Here is a 20,043-nt window from a genome sequence, read left to right as displayed (position 1 = left end):
CAAAAAAACCATTATTAGACAGTGTTATTATGAGTGTAACTCATTTTATACATGATTTTGATGTGTTTTGTGCCACTGTTTTGTTGAGTGTAACAGTTAATCAGAGCACTGAAGTTGATACAATGTGCACAAAGAGCCGCGATAAACCCCTTATCACTTGCGCGCAACAGTTAACACGCCACTCGTAATCTAGCTCAAAATGTTGTATTAAAGTTCAGTTCCTATAAAGGAGTTTGCTTCCATGTAAATATTTGTTTATTTGAATGATAACTGTGTTTTGATTATTCAAACTAGAATTATTGTTCTTTTCACCTTGTTGCTGGAGAAACCCACTGTGGATTGTGGATATTAGTTTCAAAGCTTAATATATTTTTAAACATTTTTGTGTTGTGTTTCGTTAAGATATAATACATTGGCCTCTATTTATCATAGTCTGGCGGACCTGATCCGACAGTGCGGATCAGGTCAGCCAGACCTCGCTGAATACAGCGAGCAATATGCTCGCCGTATTCAGCATTGCACCAGCAGCTCGCAAGAGCTGCTGGTGCAACGCCGCCCCCTGCAGACTCGCGGCCAATCGGCCGCCAGCAGGGGGGTGTCATTCAACCCGATCGTCCTCGATCGGGTTGATTTCCGGCGATGTCTGTCCGCCTGCTCAGAGCAGGCTGACAGGTTATGGAACAGCGGTCTTTGTGACCGCTGCTTCATAACTGCTGTTTCTGGCGAGCCTGCAGGCTGGCTAGAAACACGGGGCATCAAGCTCCATTCGGAGCTTGATAGATAGGCCCCATTATATCAATGGTGCCATAATGGATTATAGCACAACATCACAATTTATATATTATTAATTTAAGAGACATAAAATCTAACATTTTTCTTTCGTGATTCATATAGAGCATGGGATTCTTAACTTTCTAATTTATTTCTATTATCAAATTTTCTTTGTTCTCTTTTGTTGAAAAGCAGGGATATAAGCTCAGAAATGTACACGTCTGAAGCACTATATGACAGCAGTTTTGCAAGAATGTTATCCATATTCAAGTGCATTATTTCCTGCCATTAGTGCTGCAGATAAATACCTAGGTTTCTCTTTAACAAAGAATTACATGGGAACAAAGAATATTTGCTAAAAATTTTTTTAACCCCTTAAGGACAGGGAATTTCGGAGAAATCTTGCCCAAAAGATCAGAGCATTTTTAGCATTTTTTATTACTCCATTTAAACAGCAATAGAGCCTTATTTTTGTGTTTGTGTGTGTTTTTTTAACATATCAAAATGATATAATTATTTTTAGTAGTCAACCCAAGGTATTGATCTAGGTCTATTTTGGTATATTTCATGTCACTGGTTCCCTGCCAAATGCAATTATGTTATTATTATTTTTTTTACTTTTTCGCAAACTTTGGGGTTCTCAATAAAATTATTTACATATCTCTTATGCAGTCATAACACAAGTGGTTGTAAAAGCTTCTCTGGGATCCTCTTTGTTTAGAAATAGCCGACATTTGTTGCGTGGCCATTGCTTTTTGGTTATTAGAAGGCAGCTAATTGCAGTTGTGCACCACACTTCTGAAATTCCCTGCAGTGAAGGGGTTACTCATGTAGCTTGTAAGGTTAAGTTTAGCTTAACCTACCTGATCTTTTCAAAACAGCTATCTTCTCTCCCTCATCCCCACTGTTCACCAACATCTTAGGTACTGGCAGACAGTCTGCCAATATGAAGTTTTAAGGCATTTATTTTAAAATTAAAAAAAAAAAAGTAAATTATTTCTCTTGTTAAGTGTATCCAGGAAGTTGCAAGAGGATCACCCACAGCAGAGCTGCTATATAGCTCCTCCCCTCACTGCCATATCCAGTCATTCTCTTGCAACTCTCAACAAAGATGGACGTAGTAAGAGGAGAGTGGTGTATTATAGTTAGTTTTTTAACTTCAATCAAAAGTTTGTTATTTTTAAATGGAACCGGAGTGTACTGTTTCATCAAAGGCAGTATTAGAAGAAGAATCTGCCTGTGATTTCTATGATCTTAGCAGAAGTAACTAAGATCAATTGCTGTTCTCACATATTCTGAGGAGTGAGGTAACTTCAGAGAGGGAATGGCGTGCAGGTTTTCCTGCAATAAGGTATGTGCAGTAAACATATTTCTAGGGATGGAATTTGCTAGAAAAATGCTGCTGATACCGGATTAATGTAAGTTAAGCCTTAGCGACTGGTATCAGGCTTTTTAACAGAGATACATACTCTTATAAAAGTGTAATATAAAACGTTTGCTGGCATGTTAATCGTTTTTATATATGTTTGGTGACAAAACTTATTGGGGCCTAGTTTTTCTCCACATGGCTGGCTTGATTTTTGCCTAGAAACAGTTTCCTCAGGCTTTCCACTGTTGTAATATGAGTGGGAGGGGCCTTTTTTAGTGCTTTTCTGTGCAGATAAAAATACTGACAGAGACATTCAGCTTCCCTCTGCATGATACAAGACATCTCTGAAGGGCTCAAAAGGCTTCAAACTCGTGTTTGAGGAGGGTAACAAAACTGTGGCAGTTGTTGTGACTGTGTTTAAAAAAAAACCAAAAAAAACCAAAACGTTTTTGTCATTTATTATTCTGTTTTTGTTATTAAGGGGTTAATCATCCATTTGCAAGTAGGTGCAATGCTCTGCTGACTTGTTACATACACTGTAAAAATTTTGTTAACTGCCTTTTTTCACTGTTATTTTAAATTTTGTCAAAATTTGTTTCTCTTAAAGGCACAGTAATATTTTTTATATTGCTTGTTAACTTGCTTTAAAATGTTTTCCAAGCTTGCTAGTCTCATTGCTAGTCTGTACAAACATGTCTGAAACAGAGGATACTTGTTCATTATGTTTAAAAGCCATGGTGGAGCCCCATAGGAGAATGTGTACTAAATGTATTGATGTCACCTTAAACAGTAAAGATCAGTCTTTATCTATAAAAGAATTGTCACCAGAGGGGTCTGTCGAGGGGGAAGTTATGCCGACTAACTCTCCCCACGTGTCGGACCCTTCGCCTCCCGCTCAAGGGACGCACGCTAATATGGCGCCAAGTACATCAGGGACGCCCATAGCGATTACTTTGCAGGACATGGCTGCAATCATGAATAATACCCTGTCAGAGGTATTATCCAGATTGCCTGAATTGAGAGGCAAGCACGATAGCTCTGGGGTTAGACGAGATACAGAGCGTGTAGATGCTGTAAGAGCCATGTCTGATACTGCATCACAATATGCAGAACCAGAGGACGGAGAGCTTCAGTCTGTGTGTGACGTCTCTGAATCGGGGAGACCTGATTCAGAGATTTCTAATTTTAAATTTAAGCTTGAGAACCTCCGTGTATTGCTTGGGGAGGTATTAGCTGCTCTGAATGACTGTGACACAATTGCAGTGCCAGAGAAATTGTGTAGGCTGGATAAATACTATGCAGTGCCAGTGAGTACTGATGTTTTTCCAATACCTAAAAGGCTTACAGAAATTATTAGTAAGGAGTGGGATAGGCCCGGTGTGCCCTTTTCCCCACCTCCTATATTTAGAAAAATGTTTAGGGCGCTATGGCTCAAATCCTGGTCAGCTGATGTGACTTCAAAGTCTAAATTACTCAACATTCCTTTCAAGGGGCAGACCTTATTCGGGCCTGGTTTGAAAGAAATTATTCCTGACATTACTGGAGGTAAGGGTCATACCCTTCCTCAGGACAGGGCCAAATCAAAGGCCAAACAGTCTAATTTTCGTGCCTTTCGAAATTTCAAGGCAGGTGCAGCATCAACTTCCTCTGCTTCAAAACAAGAGGGAACTTTTGCTCAATCCAAGCAGGCCTGGAAACCTAACCAGTCCTGGAACAAGGGCAAGCAGGCCAGAAAGCCTGCTGCTGCCTCTAAGACAGCATGAAGGAGTGGCCCCCTATCCGACAACGGATCTAGTAGGGGGCAGACTCTCTCTCTTCGCCCAGGCATGGGCAAGAGATGTTCAGGATCCCTGGGCGTTGGAGATCATATCTCAGGGATATCTTCTGGACTTCAAAGCTTCTCCTCCACAAGGGAGATTTCACCTTTCAAGATTATCTGCAAACCAGTTAAAGAAAGAGGCATTCCTAAGCTGCGTACAAGATCTCCTTGTAATGGGAGTGATCCATCCAGTTTCGCGGACGGAACAAGGACAGGGGTTTTATTCAAATCTGTTTGTGGTTCCCAAAAAAGAGGGAACCTTCAGACCAATTTTGGATTTAAAGATCCTAAACAAATTCCTCAGAGTTCCGTCATTCAAGATGGAAACTATTCGAACCATTTTACCCATGATCCAAGAGGGTCAGTACATGACCACAGTGGACTTAAAGGAAGCCTACCTTCACATTCCGATTCACAAGAATCATCATCAGTTCCTGAGGTTTGCCTTTCTAGACAGGCATTACCAATTTGTAGCTCTTCCATTCGGGTTGGCTACAGCCCCAAGAATTTTTACAAAGGTTCTGGGCTCACTTCTGGCGGTCCTAAGACCGCGAGGCATAGCGGTGGCTCCTTACCTGGACGACATCCTGATACAGGCATCAAGCTTTCAAATTGCCAAATCTCATACAGAGATAGTTCTGGCATTCCTGAGGTTGCATGGGTAGAAAGTGAACGAAGAAAAGAGTTCTCTATCTCCTCTCACAAGTGTTTCCTTCCTAGGGACTCTAATAGATTCTGTAGAAATGAAAATTTACCTGAGGGAGTCCAGGTTATCAAAACTTCTAAATGCTTGCCGTGTTCTTCACTCCATTCCGCGCCCCACGGTGGCTCAGTGCATGGAAGTAATCGGCTTAATGGTAGCGGCGATGGACATAGTGCCGTTCACGCGCCTGCATCTCAGACCGCTGCAATTATGCATGCTCAGTCAGTGGAATGGGGATTACACAGATTTGTCCCCTCTACTAAATCTGGGTCAGGAAACCAGAGATTCTCTTCTCTGGTGGTTATCTCAGGCCCATCTGTCCAAGGGTATGACCTTTCGCAAGACCAGATTGGACAATTGTAACAACAGATGCCAGCCTTCTAGGTTGGGGTGCAGTCTGGAACTCCCTGAAGGCTCAGGGTTCATGGACTCCGGAGGAGAAACTCCTCCCAATAAATATTCTGGAGTTAAGAGCAATATTCAATGCTCTTCTGGCTTGGCCTCAGCTAGCAACACTGAGGTTCATCAGATTTCAGTCAGACAACATCACGACTGTGGCTTACATCAACCATCAAGGGGGAACCAGGAGTTCCCTAGCGATGTCAGAAGTCTCCAAGATAATTCGCTGGGCAGAGACTCACTCTTGCCACCTGTCAGCGATCCATATCCCAGGTGTAGAGAACTGGGAGGCGGATTTTCTAAGTCGTCAGACTTTTCATCCGGGGGAATGGGAACTCCATCCGGAGGTGTTTGCTCAATTGGTTCTCCGTTGGGGCAAACCAGAATTGGATCTCATGGCGTCTCGCCAGAACGCCAAGCTTCCTTGTTACGGATCCAGGTCCAGGGACCCAGAAGCGGCACTGATAGATGCTCTAGCAGTGCCTTGGTTCTTCAACCTGGCTTATGTGTTTCCACCGTTTCCTTTGCTCCCTCGTCTGATTGCCAAAATCAAACAGGAAAGAGCATCGGTGATATTGATAGCGCCTGCGTGGCCACGCAGGACCTGGTATGCAGACCTAGTGGACATGTCATCCTTTCCACCATGGACTCTGCCTCTGAGACAAGACCTTCTAATACAAGGTCCTTTCAATCATCCGAATCTACTTTCTCTGAGACTGACTGCATGGAGATTGAACGCTTGATCCTATCAAAGCATGGCTTCTCCAAGTCAGTAATTGATACCTTAATACAGGCACGAAAGCCTGTCACCAGGAAAATTTACCACAAGATATGGCGTAAATATCTTCATTGGTGTGAATCCAAGAATTACTCATGGAGTAGGGTTAGGATTCCTAGGATATTGTCCTTCCTCCAAGAGGGTTTGGACAAAGAATTATCAGCTAGTTCTTTAAAGGGACAGATTTCTGCTCTGTCTATTCTTTTACACAAGCGTCTGGCAGAAGTTCCAGACATTCAGGCATTTTGTCAGGCTTTAGTTAGAATTAAGCCTGTGTTTAAACCTGTTGCTCCTCCATGGAGCTTAAACTTGGTTCTTAAAGTTCTTCAAGGGGTTCCGTTTTAACCCCTTCATTCTATTGATATCAAACTTCTTTCATGGAAAGTTCTTTTTCTGATGGCTATTTCCTCGGCTCGAAGAGTCTCGGAGTTATCTGCCTTACATTGTGATTCTCCTTATCTGATCTTTCATTCAGATAAAGTTGTTCTGCGCACAAAACCTGGGTTTTTACCTAAGGTGGTTTCTAACAAGAATATCAATCAAGAGATTGTTGTTCCATCATTATGTCCTAATCCTTCTTCAAAGAAGGAACGTCTTTTGCATAATCTAGACGTAGTCCGTGCCTTGAAGTTTTACTTACAGGCTACTAAAGATTTTCGCCAAACATCTAACCTGTTTGTTGTTTACTCTGGACAGAGGAGAGGTCAGAAGGCCTCGGCAACCTCTCTTTCTTTTTGGCTTCGGAGTATAATCCGTTTAGCCTATGAGACTGCTGGACAGTAGCCTCCTGAAAGGATTACAGCTCATTCTACTAGAGCTGTGGCTTCCACCTGGGCCTTTAAAAATGAGGCCTCTGTTGAACAGATTTGCAAGGCTGCAACTTGGTCTTCGCTTCATACTTTTTCCAAGTTTTACAAATTTGATACTTTTGCTTCTTCGGAGGCTCTGTTTGGGAGAAAGGTTCTACAGGCAGTGGTTCCTTCCGTTTAAGTTCCTGCCTTGTCCCTCCCATCATACGTGTACTTTAGCTTTGGTATTGGTATCCCATAAGTAATGGATGATCCGTGGACTGGATACACTTAACAAGAGAAAACATAATTTATGCTTACCTGATAAATTTATTTCTCTTGTAGTGTATCCAGTCCACGGCCCGCCCTGTCCTTTTCAGGCAGGTCTAAATTTTAATTAAACTACAGTCACCACTGCACCCTATGGTTTCTCCTTTCTCGGCTTGTTTCGGTCGAATGACTGGATATGGCAGTGAGGGGAGGAGCTATATAGCAGCTCTGCTGTGGGTGATCCTCTTGCAACTTCCTGTTGGGAAGGAGAATATCCCACAAGTAATGGATGATCCGTGGACTGGATACACTACAAGAGAAATACATTTATCAGGTAAGCATAAATTATGTTTTTCTGCAGTGTAGGATACTCCCTTGCCCTCCCACCTCCCTGATCCCTCCCAAACAGCTCTCTCCCCCTCTAACTAGTATCCACCATCTTAGGTACTGGCAGCTGTATGCCAGTACCCGGTTTATATATATTTATGTATACTTTTTATTTATTTATTTAATAAAAAAAACATTTTTCTGTAGTGAAGTCAAAAATGTAACTTTCATGATTCAGAAAGAGCATGCCGTTTTAAGAGACTTTCTACTTTACTTCCATTATCAAATTGTGTATAATCTTTTTAAATGAACACTTTCAGAGCCGCCAGCATCCACGAGAGTTCACAGTGTATATGAATGTGTGATTGGCTGTCATTTAAATTAGTTAGGAAAAAAGTATTGCTCATTTAAAATTGAGTAAATGTTTTTGCGATATCTATTTATTGTGCACTTTTTGATTATGCAATTCTACTATATTTAATGGTGCTTTAATAATAGAAGTAAAGGGAAAAATTGCATTCTCTATCTGAACCATAAAGTTTAATTTGAACTTTCATGTCCCTTTAAGTATTTCTGATGCGTTTATTTACAAACTTTAAATAAGAGATCAATTTAGCAACTTTGTGGTATGATATTGACAATCTAAAAGCATTTGTTGGAAGTCTGATAGCACTATATGAGAGAGGTTATTTACTTACTTATTTATCTATTTATTTATTGATATATTTAGCAATTGTTGCCATTCAATTCATTAACTGTAATCAATGCCTTACACTCAGAACTCTCATTCAAACTAAAGCTATAGTGCAGAACTAAACAACTTTAATAGATTTTTTTTCTTTGTTTTTTTAACATGTTGTCAATATGGCAAAGTCAGCTAAAAAGTTCATGCATACACTCATTGGTTAATAAAATACCTGCACTAGACTTATCTCGTGAACATTTGGTAACATGGAGGTCAAGCAAAACAAAAATTTTGATACAACGTAGATAACATTAGTTTGAAGATTTACCTGAAAGCCTAGTGAATTATCAGAGTTTTCAAAAGATGTTCAGTAATTCAAAATAAAAACGACATCACACTAATGGTGTTTGGTATTTCTGTGACAAAAAGTAATGCTTGTTAGCTATACTCATAACAATGTAAATTAAACAACTCTTTATTATTAGAAAGTTATAAACATGTACTCTATGAGGCCGAATTATCAAACGTCTGTCGGACCAGATCTGACAGTGCGGATCAGGTCCGACAGACATCGCTGAATGCGGAGAGCAATACGCTCTCCGTATTCAGCATTGCACCAGCAGCTCACAAGAGCCCCCTGCAGACTCGTGGCCAATGGGCCACCAGCAGGGAGGTGTCAATCAACCCGATCGTACTCGATCGGGTTGAATTCCGGAGATTCCTGTCCGCCTCATCAGAGCAGGCGGACAGGGTTATGGAGTAGCAGTCTTTAGACCGCTGCTACATAACTGCTGTTTCTGGCGAGTCTGAAGACTCGCCAGAAACACGGGCCCTCAAGCTCCATTCAGAGCTTGATAAATGGGCCTCTCTGTAGCATGTTTAAAGTTCCATAATATTATTTGAATACATTTTATGTAGCCTTTGTAATATTAGTTCCAATTTCACTCTTTTTTGGTGAAATCCAGGAATTTTCTAGCTTACAGCTGAGTAAAAATAATAAGGGTTTATAACCTGCAACCTGCAGAATTAAGCATGCAGTATTTAACAGTACTTTTAAACATACATTTTGTTTTAATTTTTATTTTTTCCCCAAGTTGAATTACATTAGTGAAGTGTTTAGGATGTTGATAAAGTTCTAATTTGAATCACGGGTGTCATAAATTTAAAAAAACTTGTAGGCTAGGAGCCCCCTGTGAAGTGGAAGTCTAGGCCAAAATAAACTTTAATGATTCAGATAGAGCATGTCATTTTAAACAATTTTCCAATTTACTTTTATCACCAATTTTGCTTTGTTCCTTTGGTATTCTTAGTTGAAAGCTTAACCTAGGAGGTTCATATGCTAGTTTCTTAGACCTTGAAGGCCACCTCTTTCAGATTGCATTTTAACAGTTTTTCACCACTAGAGGGTGTTAGTTAACATATTTCATATAGATAACACTGTGCTCGTGCACGTGAAGTAATCTGGGAGCAGGCACTGATTGACTAGATTGCAAGTCTGTCAAAAGAACTGAAAAAAGGGGCAGTTTGGAGAGGCTTAGATACAAGATAATCACAGAGGTTAAAAGTATATTTATATAATTGTGTTGGTTATGCAAAACTGGGGAATGGGCAATAAAGGGATTATCTATCTTTTAAAACAATAAAAATTCTGGTGTAGACTGTCCCTTTAAGTGCAAGTAAATGTTATTCACATTTTACTGAACTCAGGAAAATAAGTGTTTAGTTTTAGTGATGAATATTAACCTGCCCATATCTATTTTCTTTTTTCAAGTTAATCGACAATTGGATTCAGAAGTGTCAAAAGTTAGAAATTCCTATCAGCCCTAAATTTAGTCTTATAAATATTTTGGGTGATGCCTATGAAATTCGCCAGTGGAATACAGATGGTTTGCCACGGGATCATGTTTCTACAGAGAATGGTATTCTAGTAACACGTGGAAGACGTTGGCCTCTGATGATTGATCCTCAAGATCAGGTGAAAAATCATATTAAAAAATACTTTTTTTGAGTTACAAATATATTCTTTGTGATGTAATTATAACAGATAGCACTTTAAATAACACCAGGTGCAATAATTCCAGAGCTATGCTAATCCAAATTGGTTAAAAATAGTCCAATAAAAATATAGACACAAAAGTACAATTAATAAGTTTTTGCTTGCATGTTTATTTTTTTGTTGTGTGTTTTGTTTTTGAATCTCATGTTAAAATTTATCTTTGATATTTCCTTTTATTATAATTACTTTTCTTAAATCTTGTTTTTTTTAAATCAGATACAATATATTTATTAATGCTGTTAATGTTAATAATATTAATAGCAATAACAGCATTTTCTCCAAATTAGAGTTAAGCACTTCAAAATTATACTTCAGAATATTTGAACTTTTTTTTTATAATATATTAATGTACTTTAATGAAATCTAAAAAATCAGTTTGTTATTAAAATATATTAGTCAGAAAAATAGACATTTAAAATGAACTTAAAATTGTATAAACTATATCCTATAATATAAAAGGCCAAGTTTGTTTGTCCGAAGCTGTCATGCGCAGTAGATACAGCACAGGACAAACACACCTGGCCTGACCTGATCTGCTGTCTGCGGCACGGTGCCGCAAAAGTGGGCGTGGCCGGGCATGGTGGGGCGTGTTCGAGTTTGGTGGGCCGGGCGCGGTTGGCGCGAGAGAGAGGGTAGAAAGATAGAAAGAGAGGGGGAGAGACAAAAAGAGATGGGAAAGTGCTAAAGAGAAAGGAACGAACAAAAGAGAGGAGTGAGAGAGAGCAAAGTAGAGGGGAAAGAGCAAAAGAGAGGGGAAAGAGCAAAATAGAGGGAAGAGAGAGAAAAAGAGAAGGGGAGAGAGAAAATAAGAGGGGCAAGGAGAGAGAGCAATAGAGAGGGGAAGAGAGAGAGCAAAAGAGAGGGGGGAGAGAGAGAGCAAAAGAAGAGAGAGGGCAGAGAGGGGGGGATGGGGAGAGAGAGAGAGGGGGAGCTAGAGGGGGGGTAGAGAGAGCAAAAGAGAGGGGGTGAGAGCAAAAGAGAGGGGAAGAGAGCAATAGAGAGGGGGAGAGAGAGAAAAAGAGAGGGGGATAGAGAGCAAAAGAGAGGGGGGAGAGAACAATAGAGAGGAATGGAGAGAGAGAGCAAAAGAGAGGTATGAAGAGAGAGAGAGCAAAAGAGAGGGGAGAGAGAGCAAAAGAGAGGGATGGAGAGAAAGAGCAAAAGAGAGGGATGGAGAGAGAGAGAGAGAGAGCAAAAGAGAGGGGAAAGAGACAGAGCAAAAGAGAGGGGGGGAGAGAGCACAAAAGAGAGGGGTGGAGAGAGAGAGCGCAAAAGAGAGGTGGGAGAGAGAGCGCAAAAGAGAGGGGGGAGAGAGCATAAAAGAGAGGGGGGAGAGAGAGTGCAAAAGAGAGGGGGGGAGAGAGAGAGCGCCAAAGAGAGGGGGGAGAGAGAGAGGGGGGAGAGAGAGCAAAAGAGAGGGGGAGAGAGCAATAGAGAGGGGGGAGAGAGAGAAAAAGAGAGGGGGGATAGAGAGTAAAAGAGAGGGGGGAGAGAACAATAGAAAGGAATGGAGAGAGAGAGAGCAAAAGAGAGGTATAGAGAGAGAGAGCAAAAGAGAGGTATAGAGAGAGAGAGCAAAAGAGAGGGGAGAGAGAGAGCAAAAGAGAGGGATGGAGAGAAAGAGCAAAAAAAAGGGGAAAGAGACAGAGCAAAAGAGAGGGGGGGAGAGAGCACAAAAGAGAGGGGGGGGAGAGAGAGAGCGCAAAAGAGAGGGGGAGAGAGAGCGCAAAAGAGAGGGGGGAGAGAGAGCATAAAAGAGAGGGGGAGAGCGCAAAAGAGAGGGGGGGAGAGAGAGCGCAAAAGAGAGGGGGGAGAGAGCACAAAGAGATGAGGGAGAGAGCGCAAAAGAGAGGGGGGAGAGATAGCATAAAAGAGAGGGGGGAGAGAGAGCATAAAAGAGAGGGGGGAGAGAGAGAGCGCAAAAGAGAGGGGGGAGAGAGCACAAAAGAGAGGAGGAGAAAGAAAGTGCAAAAGAGAGGGGAGAGAGAGAGCACAAAAGAGAGGGGGAGAGAGAGAGTGCAAAAGAGAGGAGGGAGAGAGAGAGCCCAAAAGAGAGGAGGTAGAGAGAGAGCGCAAAAGAGAGGGGGAGAGAGAGATCGCAAAAGAGAGGGAGGGAGAGAGCACAAAAGAGAGGGGGGAGAGGGAGAGAGCAAAAGTGAGGGGGAGAGAGAGCAAAAGAGAGGGGGGAGAGAGAGCAAAAAGAGGGGGAGAGAGAGAGAGCACAAAAGAGAGGGAGGGAGAGAGCGCAAAAGAGAGGGGGTAGAGAGAGCGCAAAAGAGAGGGGGAGAGAGCTAAAGAGAGGGGGGAGAGAGAGCACAAAAGAGAGGGGGGAGAAAGAGAGCGCAAAAGAGAGGAGGGCGAGAGAGAGCGCAAAAGAGAGGGGGAGAGAAAGAGCGCAAAAGAGTGGGAGAGAGAGCGCAAAAGAGAGGGAGGGAGAGAGCACAAAAAAGAGGGGAGAGAGAGAGAGCACAAAAGAGAGGGGGGAGAGAGAGAGCGCAAAAGAGAGGGAGAGAGATTGCAAAATAGAGGGGGAGAGAGAGAGCGCAAAAGAGAGGGGGAGAGAGAGAGCGCAAAAGAGAGGGAGGGAGAGAGAGCTCAAAAGAGAGGGGGGAGAGAGAGAGCACAAAAGAGAGGGGGGAGAGAGAGCAAAAGAGAGGGGGGAGAGAGAGCACAAAAGAGGGGGGAGAGAGAGAGCACAAAAGAGAGGGGGGAAAGAGAGCAAAAGAGAGGGGGGAGAGAGAGAGCGCAAAAGAGAGGAGGGAGAGAGAGCGCGCAAAATAGAGGGGGAGAGAGAGAGCGCAAAAGAGAGGGGGAGAGAGAGAGCGCAAAAGAGAGGGAGGGAGAGAGAGCTCAAAAGAGAGGGGGGAGAGAGAGAGCACAAAAGAGAGGGGGGAGAGAGAGCAAAAGAGAGGGGGGAGAGAGAGCGCAAAAGAGGGGGGAGAGAGAGCAAAAGAGAGCGGGCAGAGAAAGCAAAAGAGAGGGTGGAGAGGGAGAAAAAGAGAGGGGAAAGAGCAAAAGAAAGGGTAGAGAGAGGAAAAGAGAGGTGGGAGAGAGAGAGCAAAAGAGAGGGGGTAGAGAGAGCAAAAGAGAGGTGGAGCAAGAGAGAGCGCAAAAGAGGGGGGAGAGAGCACAAAAGAGAGGGGTGAGAGAGAGCAAAAGAGAGGGGGAGGGAGAGAGAGCAAGGGGTGGGACCGCTGTACTGCAAAAAATGTCCCGTGTAAACGGGCTTTAGGACTAGTATATATATATATATATATACATTTAAAAAAAGAAAAACTATGTTTAAACATTTAATTGTGTAAAATATATAAATAAATTACTTAACTGATGTCAGATAAAATTGCATTGGTGACTTTGCATATTTACAATCTGATAAGATTTTATCTAGTTTCAGAATATTTCTGTCTAAACACTAGATTGCCTTAGAGGTGTTTAATGAACCGCATCAGAAAAATAGCAGCTACATATTTTATTTTATTTTTTTATATTAAAGCGCCATAATACCCAAAGTGATGCAGCATAGCTGTAAAAAGCTGACTAGAAAATATCACCTGAACATCTCTATGTAAAAAAGAAAGATATTTTACCTCAAAGGTTCCTCAGTAGCCACATCCCATTGTAAAGGACTTCTAAGCAGCAAATCATTATGTCTGTCCCGGGACAGCCGAAGGGTTGAGCCTCGTGCACTCTCATGTTATTTCCCTATTCAGTTTAAAGGAAGTTTACAATGAAATCTCATGAGAGTTAAGTTAAATCTCATGAGATCACAGTAAAAGAGTTCATGACCTCAGCACTGCTGATGCTGATTGGCTGCTGTTCATTTCTTCATTTTTTTTATTTTTTTTTACCTGCAGCTGGGCTGCAGCTGAGTATTACTTTTTACACAGAACTTACTCTGCTGAGCTGAGGAGATTGTGAGGTAAAATATCTTTTTTTTTTTTTACATAAAGATGCTCAGGTGAGATTTTCCTGTCAGCTTTTTACAGTTATACTGCATCAGTTTCAAGTGATTTAGCATATGAGTATTATGTCCCTTTAACTCTCATGAGATTTCATTGTAAACTTCCTTACACTGAATAGGGAAATAAGATGAGTGTGCACGAAAGCTCACTCCCTTAGCTGTCCCGGGATAGACATACTGATTTTCAGCTTAGAAGTCCTTTACAATGGGATGTGGCTACTGAGGAACTTTTGAGGTAAAAATATCTTTCTTTTTTACATAGAGATGTTCAGGTGATATTTTCTAGTCAGCTTTTTACAGATATATTGCATCACTTTCAAGTGTTTAAACATTTGGGTATTATGGCTCTTTAACAAACTTATTTTGCTTAACCTATTACAACAGAGGTAGAGATTTTAATTTATAGTTCAGTATTGTTCCTGTTATTAGCAATACTGGTTCTATCTGACTATATGGAAAACGTACTTGGAAGGAGAGTATTATTAAAGTCAGTACCAGCTAGTGTTGTTGCTATGATGACATATACATCTTTAAATTAAAATAAGTCCCATTTAAAACCATTATAAGATAATAAACAAGATAAATGTTTAAAATGGCTGCTTATTTAACCACTTAAAATATTAGTCTGCCTCATATGATCCAGAATTTAAAGAAATAAATAATATTTACAAATATTTGATTTTTTTTATTAATGCAATAATTTATTACAAAAATTGGGATGGCTGGTGGAGGGAAATTTGGATTAACTTTTTTAAAATATTAGAATATATTAGAAAATATTCTACTGCTAATTTCAAATTCAAAGTAAGTGCTATTGCATTGTTTTTTTGTATTGTGTATTTGTCAATTATTAAATTCTACTGTATTCAGTCGTCTTTTAAGTGTCAATTTTAGAATGGTTTTGCGGAGCTTGCCCATCTCAACTCTTTGTATTAATAACTAGATGCAGGGAAAATGCTCTTATCAACTGTTTCACCAGGATTTTAACTTCACATAATCCACTATAAATACTGGGTGGGGTGTTAATATTAAAGGAACAATAAAATACAATTTGTTTCTTTGCTTAAATCTAAAAGAAGACATTTTAATAAGCATAAGCATTTGTTTATTTCTTTGTTTGATTATTTTTTAAATCTGATTTTCACTTATTATAAAATATTTGTCTTTTTTATGCTTGTGGGGTTTATCACTGTTCACTAATAGTATTGTGGTCTTCCTTATCAGCCATTGAGTTTCAATCCCACTGACCAACTATGCTCAGACATGTACGACCTATTGTTTTCAATATCAAAATAATCAGCTTTAACTTAACCTTTCTCTTGGAAATATATATTAAGTGGCTCCAAAGCATTTATTTGCAAGTCAGTTGTGAAAATGTTTAAACATATTTACTTTGAACAAGAGATAGACAACTGTTATGCATTACATTAAATGCATTTTCACTAAGAAGTGTGGGAAAATTCCTTACGCCAGAAATGTGTATAATTGTATAACGTTTAACTATATCTTGTAACAAATATGTACTCTATACTAAATTGCTTTAAAGGGACAGTGAACACCCTGTAATTATAAAACATTTCTGTTGTGTTGCTATAGAATAATATATCAGCCAAGTCTTAACATTTTTAAAACAAATGAATGTCCTTTTCACTGCAGTTGTTTTACAATAGCCAAACTCCACCCACCGTTTTTGGTGGAGCCAATCCAGGCTTTAGTCTGCAGACAACAAGGCTAATACAAAAAACATATAGAGGAGAAGCGCAACCCAGGTTAACACTTTATTATAGATGTTCAGATACAAACAACGTAGTAACTTACATATAAAATTTGACAAGTCCGGTATAGACAAAAATAGGTCCTGCACCCCTCTGCGGGCTGTATTCCGACTCCTCTACTCAGATGTTTAAGGTGCTTGGTTAGGTTGTAAATCCTGTGAGAGCCGCTTGAAAGTTCGGCGTCTGACGTCACCAAGGAGGAGGGAACTGGAGCGTCCCCCAGCAAGTAACAGTAACACAGTCCGGGTTAGGGTCAGAGTACCCGTATCAACAAACTCCTGAACTAAACCACCCTACGCGTTTCGTCTGGATCCCGGCCAGACTTTCTCAAGACAACAAGGCTAGCCAAAGTCATAATGTTAGAATGAAATGCATTGTTTTGCATTTGTTATCAGTTAAATCCAATTAAGGACAGATATGTAGCAGAGTTAGCATTGAGAAGTCAGCAGAGTGCATTTCAACTTCAACTACAAAAATCACCCTTTTGGATGTTAAAAACTTTCCTTTATTAACTTAATTAATAGTAGACACAAGGTAGGATGCCAATAAAATCATGTGCGGTGTCAGACGGTAGCGTTTTACGTGTTTTGGGTAAACAACCGTATTCAGAGACATAGGCTAAGGCCTAACACTTCCCTATTTAAAGTATGCTGTCGCTATTCTCGTGAAAAGTTACTTAATGTAACAAACTAATTCTGGATTTCAACATATCTGTTTATTAAATCTCAGCATTGAAGGACTCTAACTGGATTGAGATATGCAAATAATTTTGGTGTTCATATACAAAATATACATTACTAGATTTCAAGATGTACACCATAAAATACAAAACATAACGTTATAAACAATGTAAAGAGTTATTGAACCGTCAGAAGTTATCTTCTGCTTTTAAGTTAATTAATATCTGAGCTGAATTGCATGAAAATGAGGCAAAATACAGAAGGAAAGTATATTGCAAAGTTGTTTTCTTATGCATAACAAATCATTTCTCTTGTAAGGTGTATCCAGTCCACGGATCATCCATTACTTGTGGGATATTCTCATTCCCAACAGGAAGTTGCAAGAGGTCACCCACAGCAGAGCTGTCTATATAGCTCCTCCCCTCACTACCATATCCAGTCATTCTCTTGCAACTCTCAACAAGCATGGAGGTAGTAAGAGATAAGTGGTGAAATGTAGCTGTTATTTTGCTTCAATCAAGAGTTTATTATTTTTAAATAGTACCTGTCATGAACCAAGCCTCCAGACGAAAAAGAAAAAGAAAAGGTCTGGGAGGCATTCTGCTAAGAAGGGCTGTGTGGGGATTTGAACCTGTGACTCTGTGGTTGCTATTTCTGTTTGCTTACATGTTGAGCCACAGCCAGTTCTAGCAATAGCATGGATCTTAAAAGATCTGATAAATAACTTTTTGCCTTACTTGTTATTACACCTGTGCAACACACAGGTGTTCTCAATTCTGGAATTAATCAGAACCAACCCTGTGCAAAACCTCCCTATTTAAGGATGGCTTTTAGTCTGCATTTTTGTCTTCACATTGGATCTGTTTTGTCAAGTCAGAACCTGTTTCCTGTACTTCTTTGGAGAAAGATTTCCTTTGCACCTGTTTACAAGGTATTACCAGGAGAAAGCCTTTACCTTTAAACCTGTTACCAATCTTCAAGTTTGTTTCCTGCTTTATGCAAATTCCTGCACTCAGCTATTGCCAGGAGAAAGACTTCACCTTTGCACCTGTTTACAAGGTATTACCAGGAGAAAGCCTTTACCTTTAAACCTGTTACCAATCTACAAGTTTGTTTCCTGCTTTATGCAATTCCTGCACTTGGCCATTGCCAGGAGAAAGATTTCCTTTGCACCTGTTTACAAGGTATTACCAGGGCAAAGCCTTTACCTTTAAACCTGTTACCAGTTTGCAAGTTTGTTTCCTGCCTTCAGCAATTACGAGGAGAGAGACTTTACCTTTAAACCTGTTACCAGTTTGCAAGTTGTTTCCTGCCTTCAGCAATTACAAGGAGAGAGACTTTACCTTTAAACCTGTTACCAGTTTGCAAGTTGTTTCCTGCATTGTGCAATTCCTGCACTCAGCAATTACAAGGAGAGACTTTACCTTTAAACCTGTTACCAGTTTGCAAGTTGTTTCCTGCATTGTGCAATTCCTGCACTCAGCAATTACAAGGAGAGAGACTTTACCTTTAAACCTGTTACCAGTTTGCAAGTTGTTTCCTGCATTGTGCAATTCCTGCACTCAGCAATTACAAGGAGAGAGACTTTACCTTTAAACCTGTTACCAGTTTGCAAGTTTGTATCCTGCCTTGTGCAAATCCTGCACTCAGCAATTAGTAGGAGAAAGACTTTCCTTTTTGAATCTGCATCTCTGCTTACTTTGTTTGTTTATTTTCACTCCTGCTGTATGTGGTCTTAACATACCTGAGTAGCATATTTAAATATTCTGCAAGTATTTGCTTAAACAAAGTATTCTGTTGTTTAAATAAATTTGTTTTCATTTTCAATCAGTATGGCTTCTACTAATCTTCCTTTAAAGCAACTGTTCCAGACAATGAGGCTCTCACATGATATCCTGAGACAGAACATGACAGTACCGGAGTTGTGCTATTTTGTTCCAGGCAGGAAAAAAGAAGAATCTGCCTGGGATTTCTATGATCTTAGCAGGTTGTAACTAAGATCCATTGCTGTTCTCACACATGTCTGAAGAGAGAGATAACTTCAGCGGGGGAATGGCGTGCAGGTTATCCTGCTATGAGGTATGTGCAGTTAATATTTTTCTAGAAGATGAAATGAAGGCTAGAAAATGCTGCTGATACCAAATTTATGTAAGGTAAGCCTGAATACAGTGATTTAATAGCGACTGGTATCATGCTTACTTTCTGAGGTAAAACTCTTTTATATCCTATACTATAAAAGGCCAAGTGTGTTTGTCCGAAGCTGTCATGCGCAGTAGAGACAGCACGCGGACAAACACACTGGCCTAAGTCCCTATCTGTTCTGCCGACTGCGCCGAGCAGAAGTGGGCGTGGCCGATCGTGAAGGGGGCGGGGCCTAACGCGAACGCCCGTGAAAGGGGCGGAGCCTAGCGTGAAGGCCCGTGAAGGGCCGTGGAGAGAGCTCAAACAGCTCAAGAGAGGGTGGAGGGATGTGGGGAGATGTGGGGAGAGGTGGGGAGATGTGCAGTGAGGGGGGAGATGTGGAGAGATGTGGGAGATGTGGAGTGAGGGGGGAGATGTGGAGAGAGGGGAGAGATGTGGGGAGATGTGGAGAGAGGGGGGAGATGTGGAGAGAGGGGAGAGATGTGGGGAGATGTGGAGAGAGGGGGGAGATGTGGAGAGAGGGGGAGATGTGGAGAGAGGGGGGAGATGTGGAGTGAGGGGGGAGATGTGGAGAGAGGGGGGAGATGTGGAGTGAGGGGGGAGATGTGGAGAGAGGGGGGAGATGTGGAGAGAGGGGAGATATGTGGGGAGAGGGGGGAGATGGGGAGATGTGGAGAGAGGGGGGAGATGTGGAGAGAGGGGGGAGATGTGGAGAGAGGGGGGAGATGTGGAGAGAGGGGGGAGATGTGGAGTGAGGGGGGAGATGTGGAGAGAGGGGGGAGATGGGGAGAGATGTGGGGAGAGGGGGGAGATGTGGAGAGAGGGGGGGAGATGTGGGGAGAGAGAGAGGGGGGAGAGAGAGGGGGAGAGAGAGAGGGGAAAGAGAGAGGGGGAGAGGGAGAGAGAGAGACAGAGAGAGAGGGGGGAGAGGGAGAGAGAAAGAGAGGAGAGAGAGAATGAGAGAGGGAGAGAGAGAGAGGGGGGAGAGAGAGAGAGGGGGGGGAGAGGGAGAGAGAGAGGGGGGGAGGGGAGAGAGAGAGGGGAGAGACACAGAGAGAGGGGAGAGAGAGAGGGGGGGAGAGGGGGGGGGGGGGAGAGAGAGAGGGGGGAGAGATAGAGGGGCAAGAGAGAGAGAGAGGAGAGACAGAGGGGGGAGAGAGAGAGGAGAGACAGAGAGAGAGAGGGGGAGAAAGAGAGAGAGGGGAGAGAGAGAGAGGGGGAGAGAGAGAGAGGGGAGAGAGAGGGGGAGAGAGGGGGGAGAGAGGGAGGGAGAGAGGGGAGGGAGAGAGGGGGGGGAGAGAGGGGAGGGAGAGAGGAGAGAGAGAGAGAGAGAGAGATGTGAGAGAGAGGGGAGAGAGAGAGAGGGGAGAGAGAGAGAGGGGGGAGAGAGAGAGGGGGGAGAGAGAGATAGAGGGGAGAGAGATAGAGGGGAGAGAGAGAGACAGAGAGAGGGGAGAGAGAAAGAGAGAGGCGAGAGAGAGAGGAGGCGAGAGAGAGAGAGATAGAGGGGAGAGAGAGAG

The 20,043-nt window shown here is 41.9% G+C and overlaps 1 protein-coding gene across 1 annotated transcript in view; it reads left to right on the top strand.

Annotated features, from left to right (window-relative positions):
• DNAH6 (dynein axonemal heavy chain 6) overlaps nucleotides 1–20,043 on the top strand; it is a 482,313-nt gene that overhangs the window by 295,558 nt on the left and 166,712 nt on the right. The window contains exon 54 of the mRNA XM_053703293.1: nucleotides 9,681–9,884. Within this exon, the coding sequence (XP_053559268.1) occupies nucleotides 9,681–9,884 (204 nt within the window). The remainder of the gene's footprint in view (nucleotides 1–9,680; nucleotides 9,885–20,043) is intronic.

Source organism: Bombina bombina, chromosome 2 (assembly GCF_027579735.1).
Source record: "Bombina bombina isolate aBomBom1 chromosome 2, aBomBom1.pri, whole genome shotgun sequence".
NCBI classification, from domain to species: Eukaryota; Metazoa; Chordata; class Amphibia; order Anura; family Bombinatoridae; genus Bombina; species Bombina bombina.
This window is presented reverse-complemented; position numbering and strand designations above follow the sequence as displayed.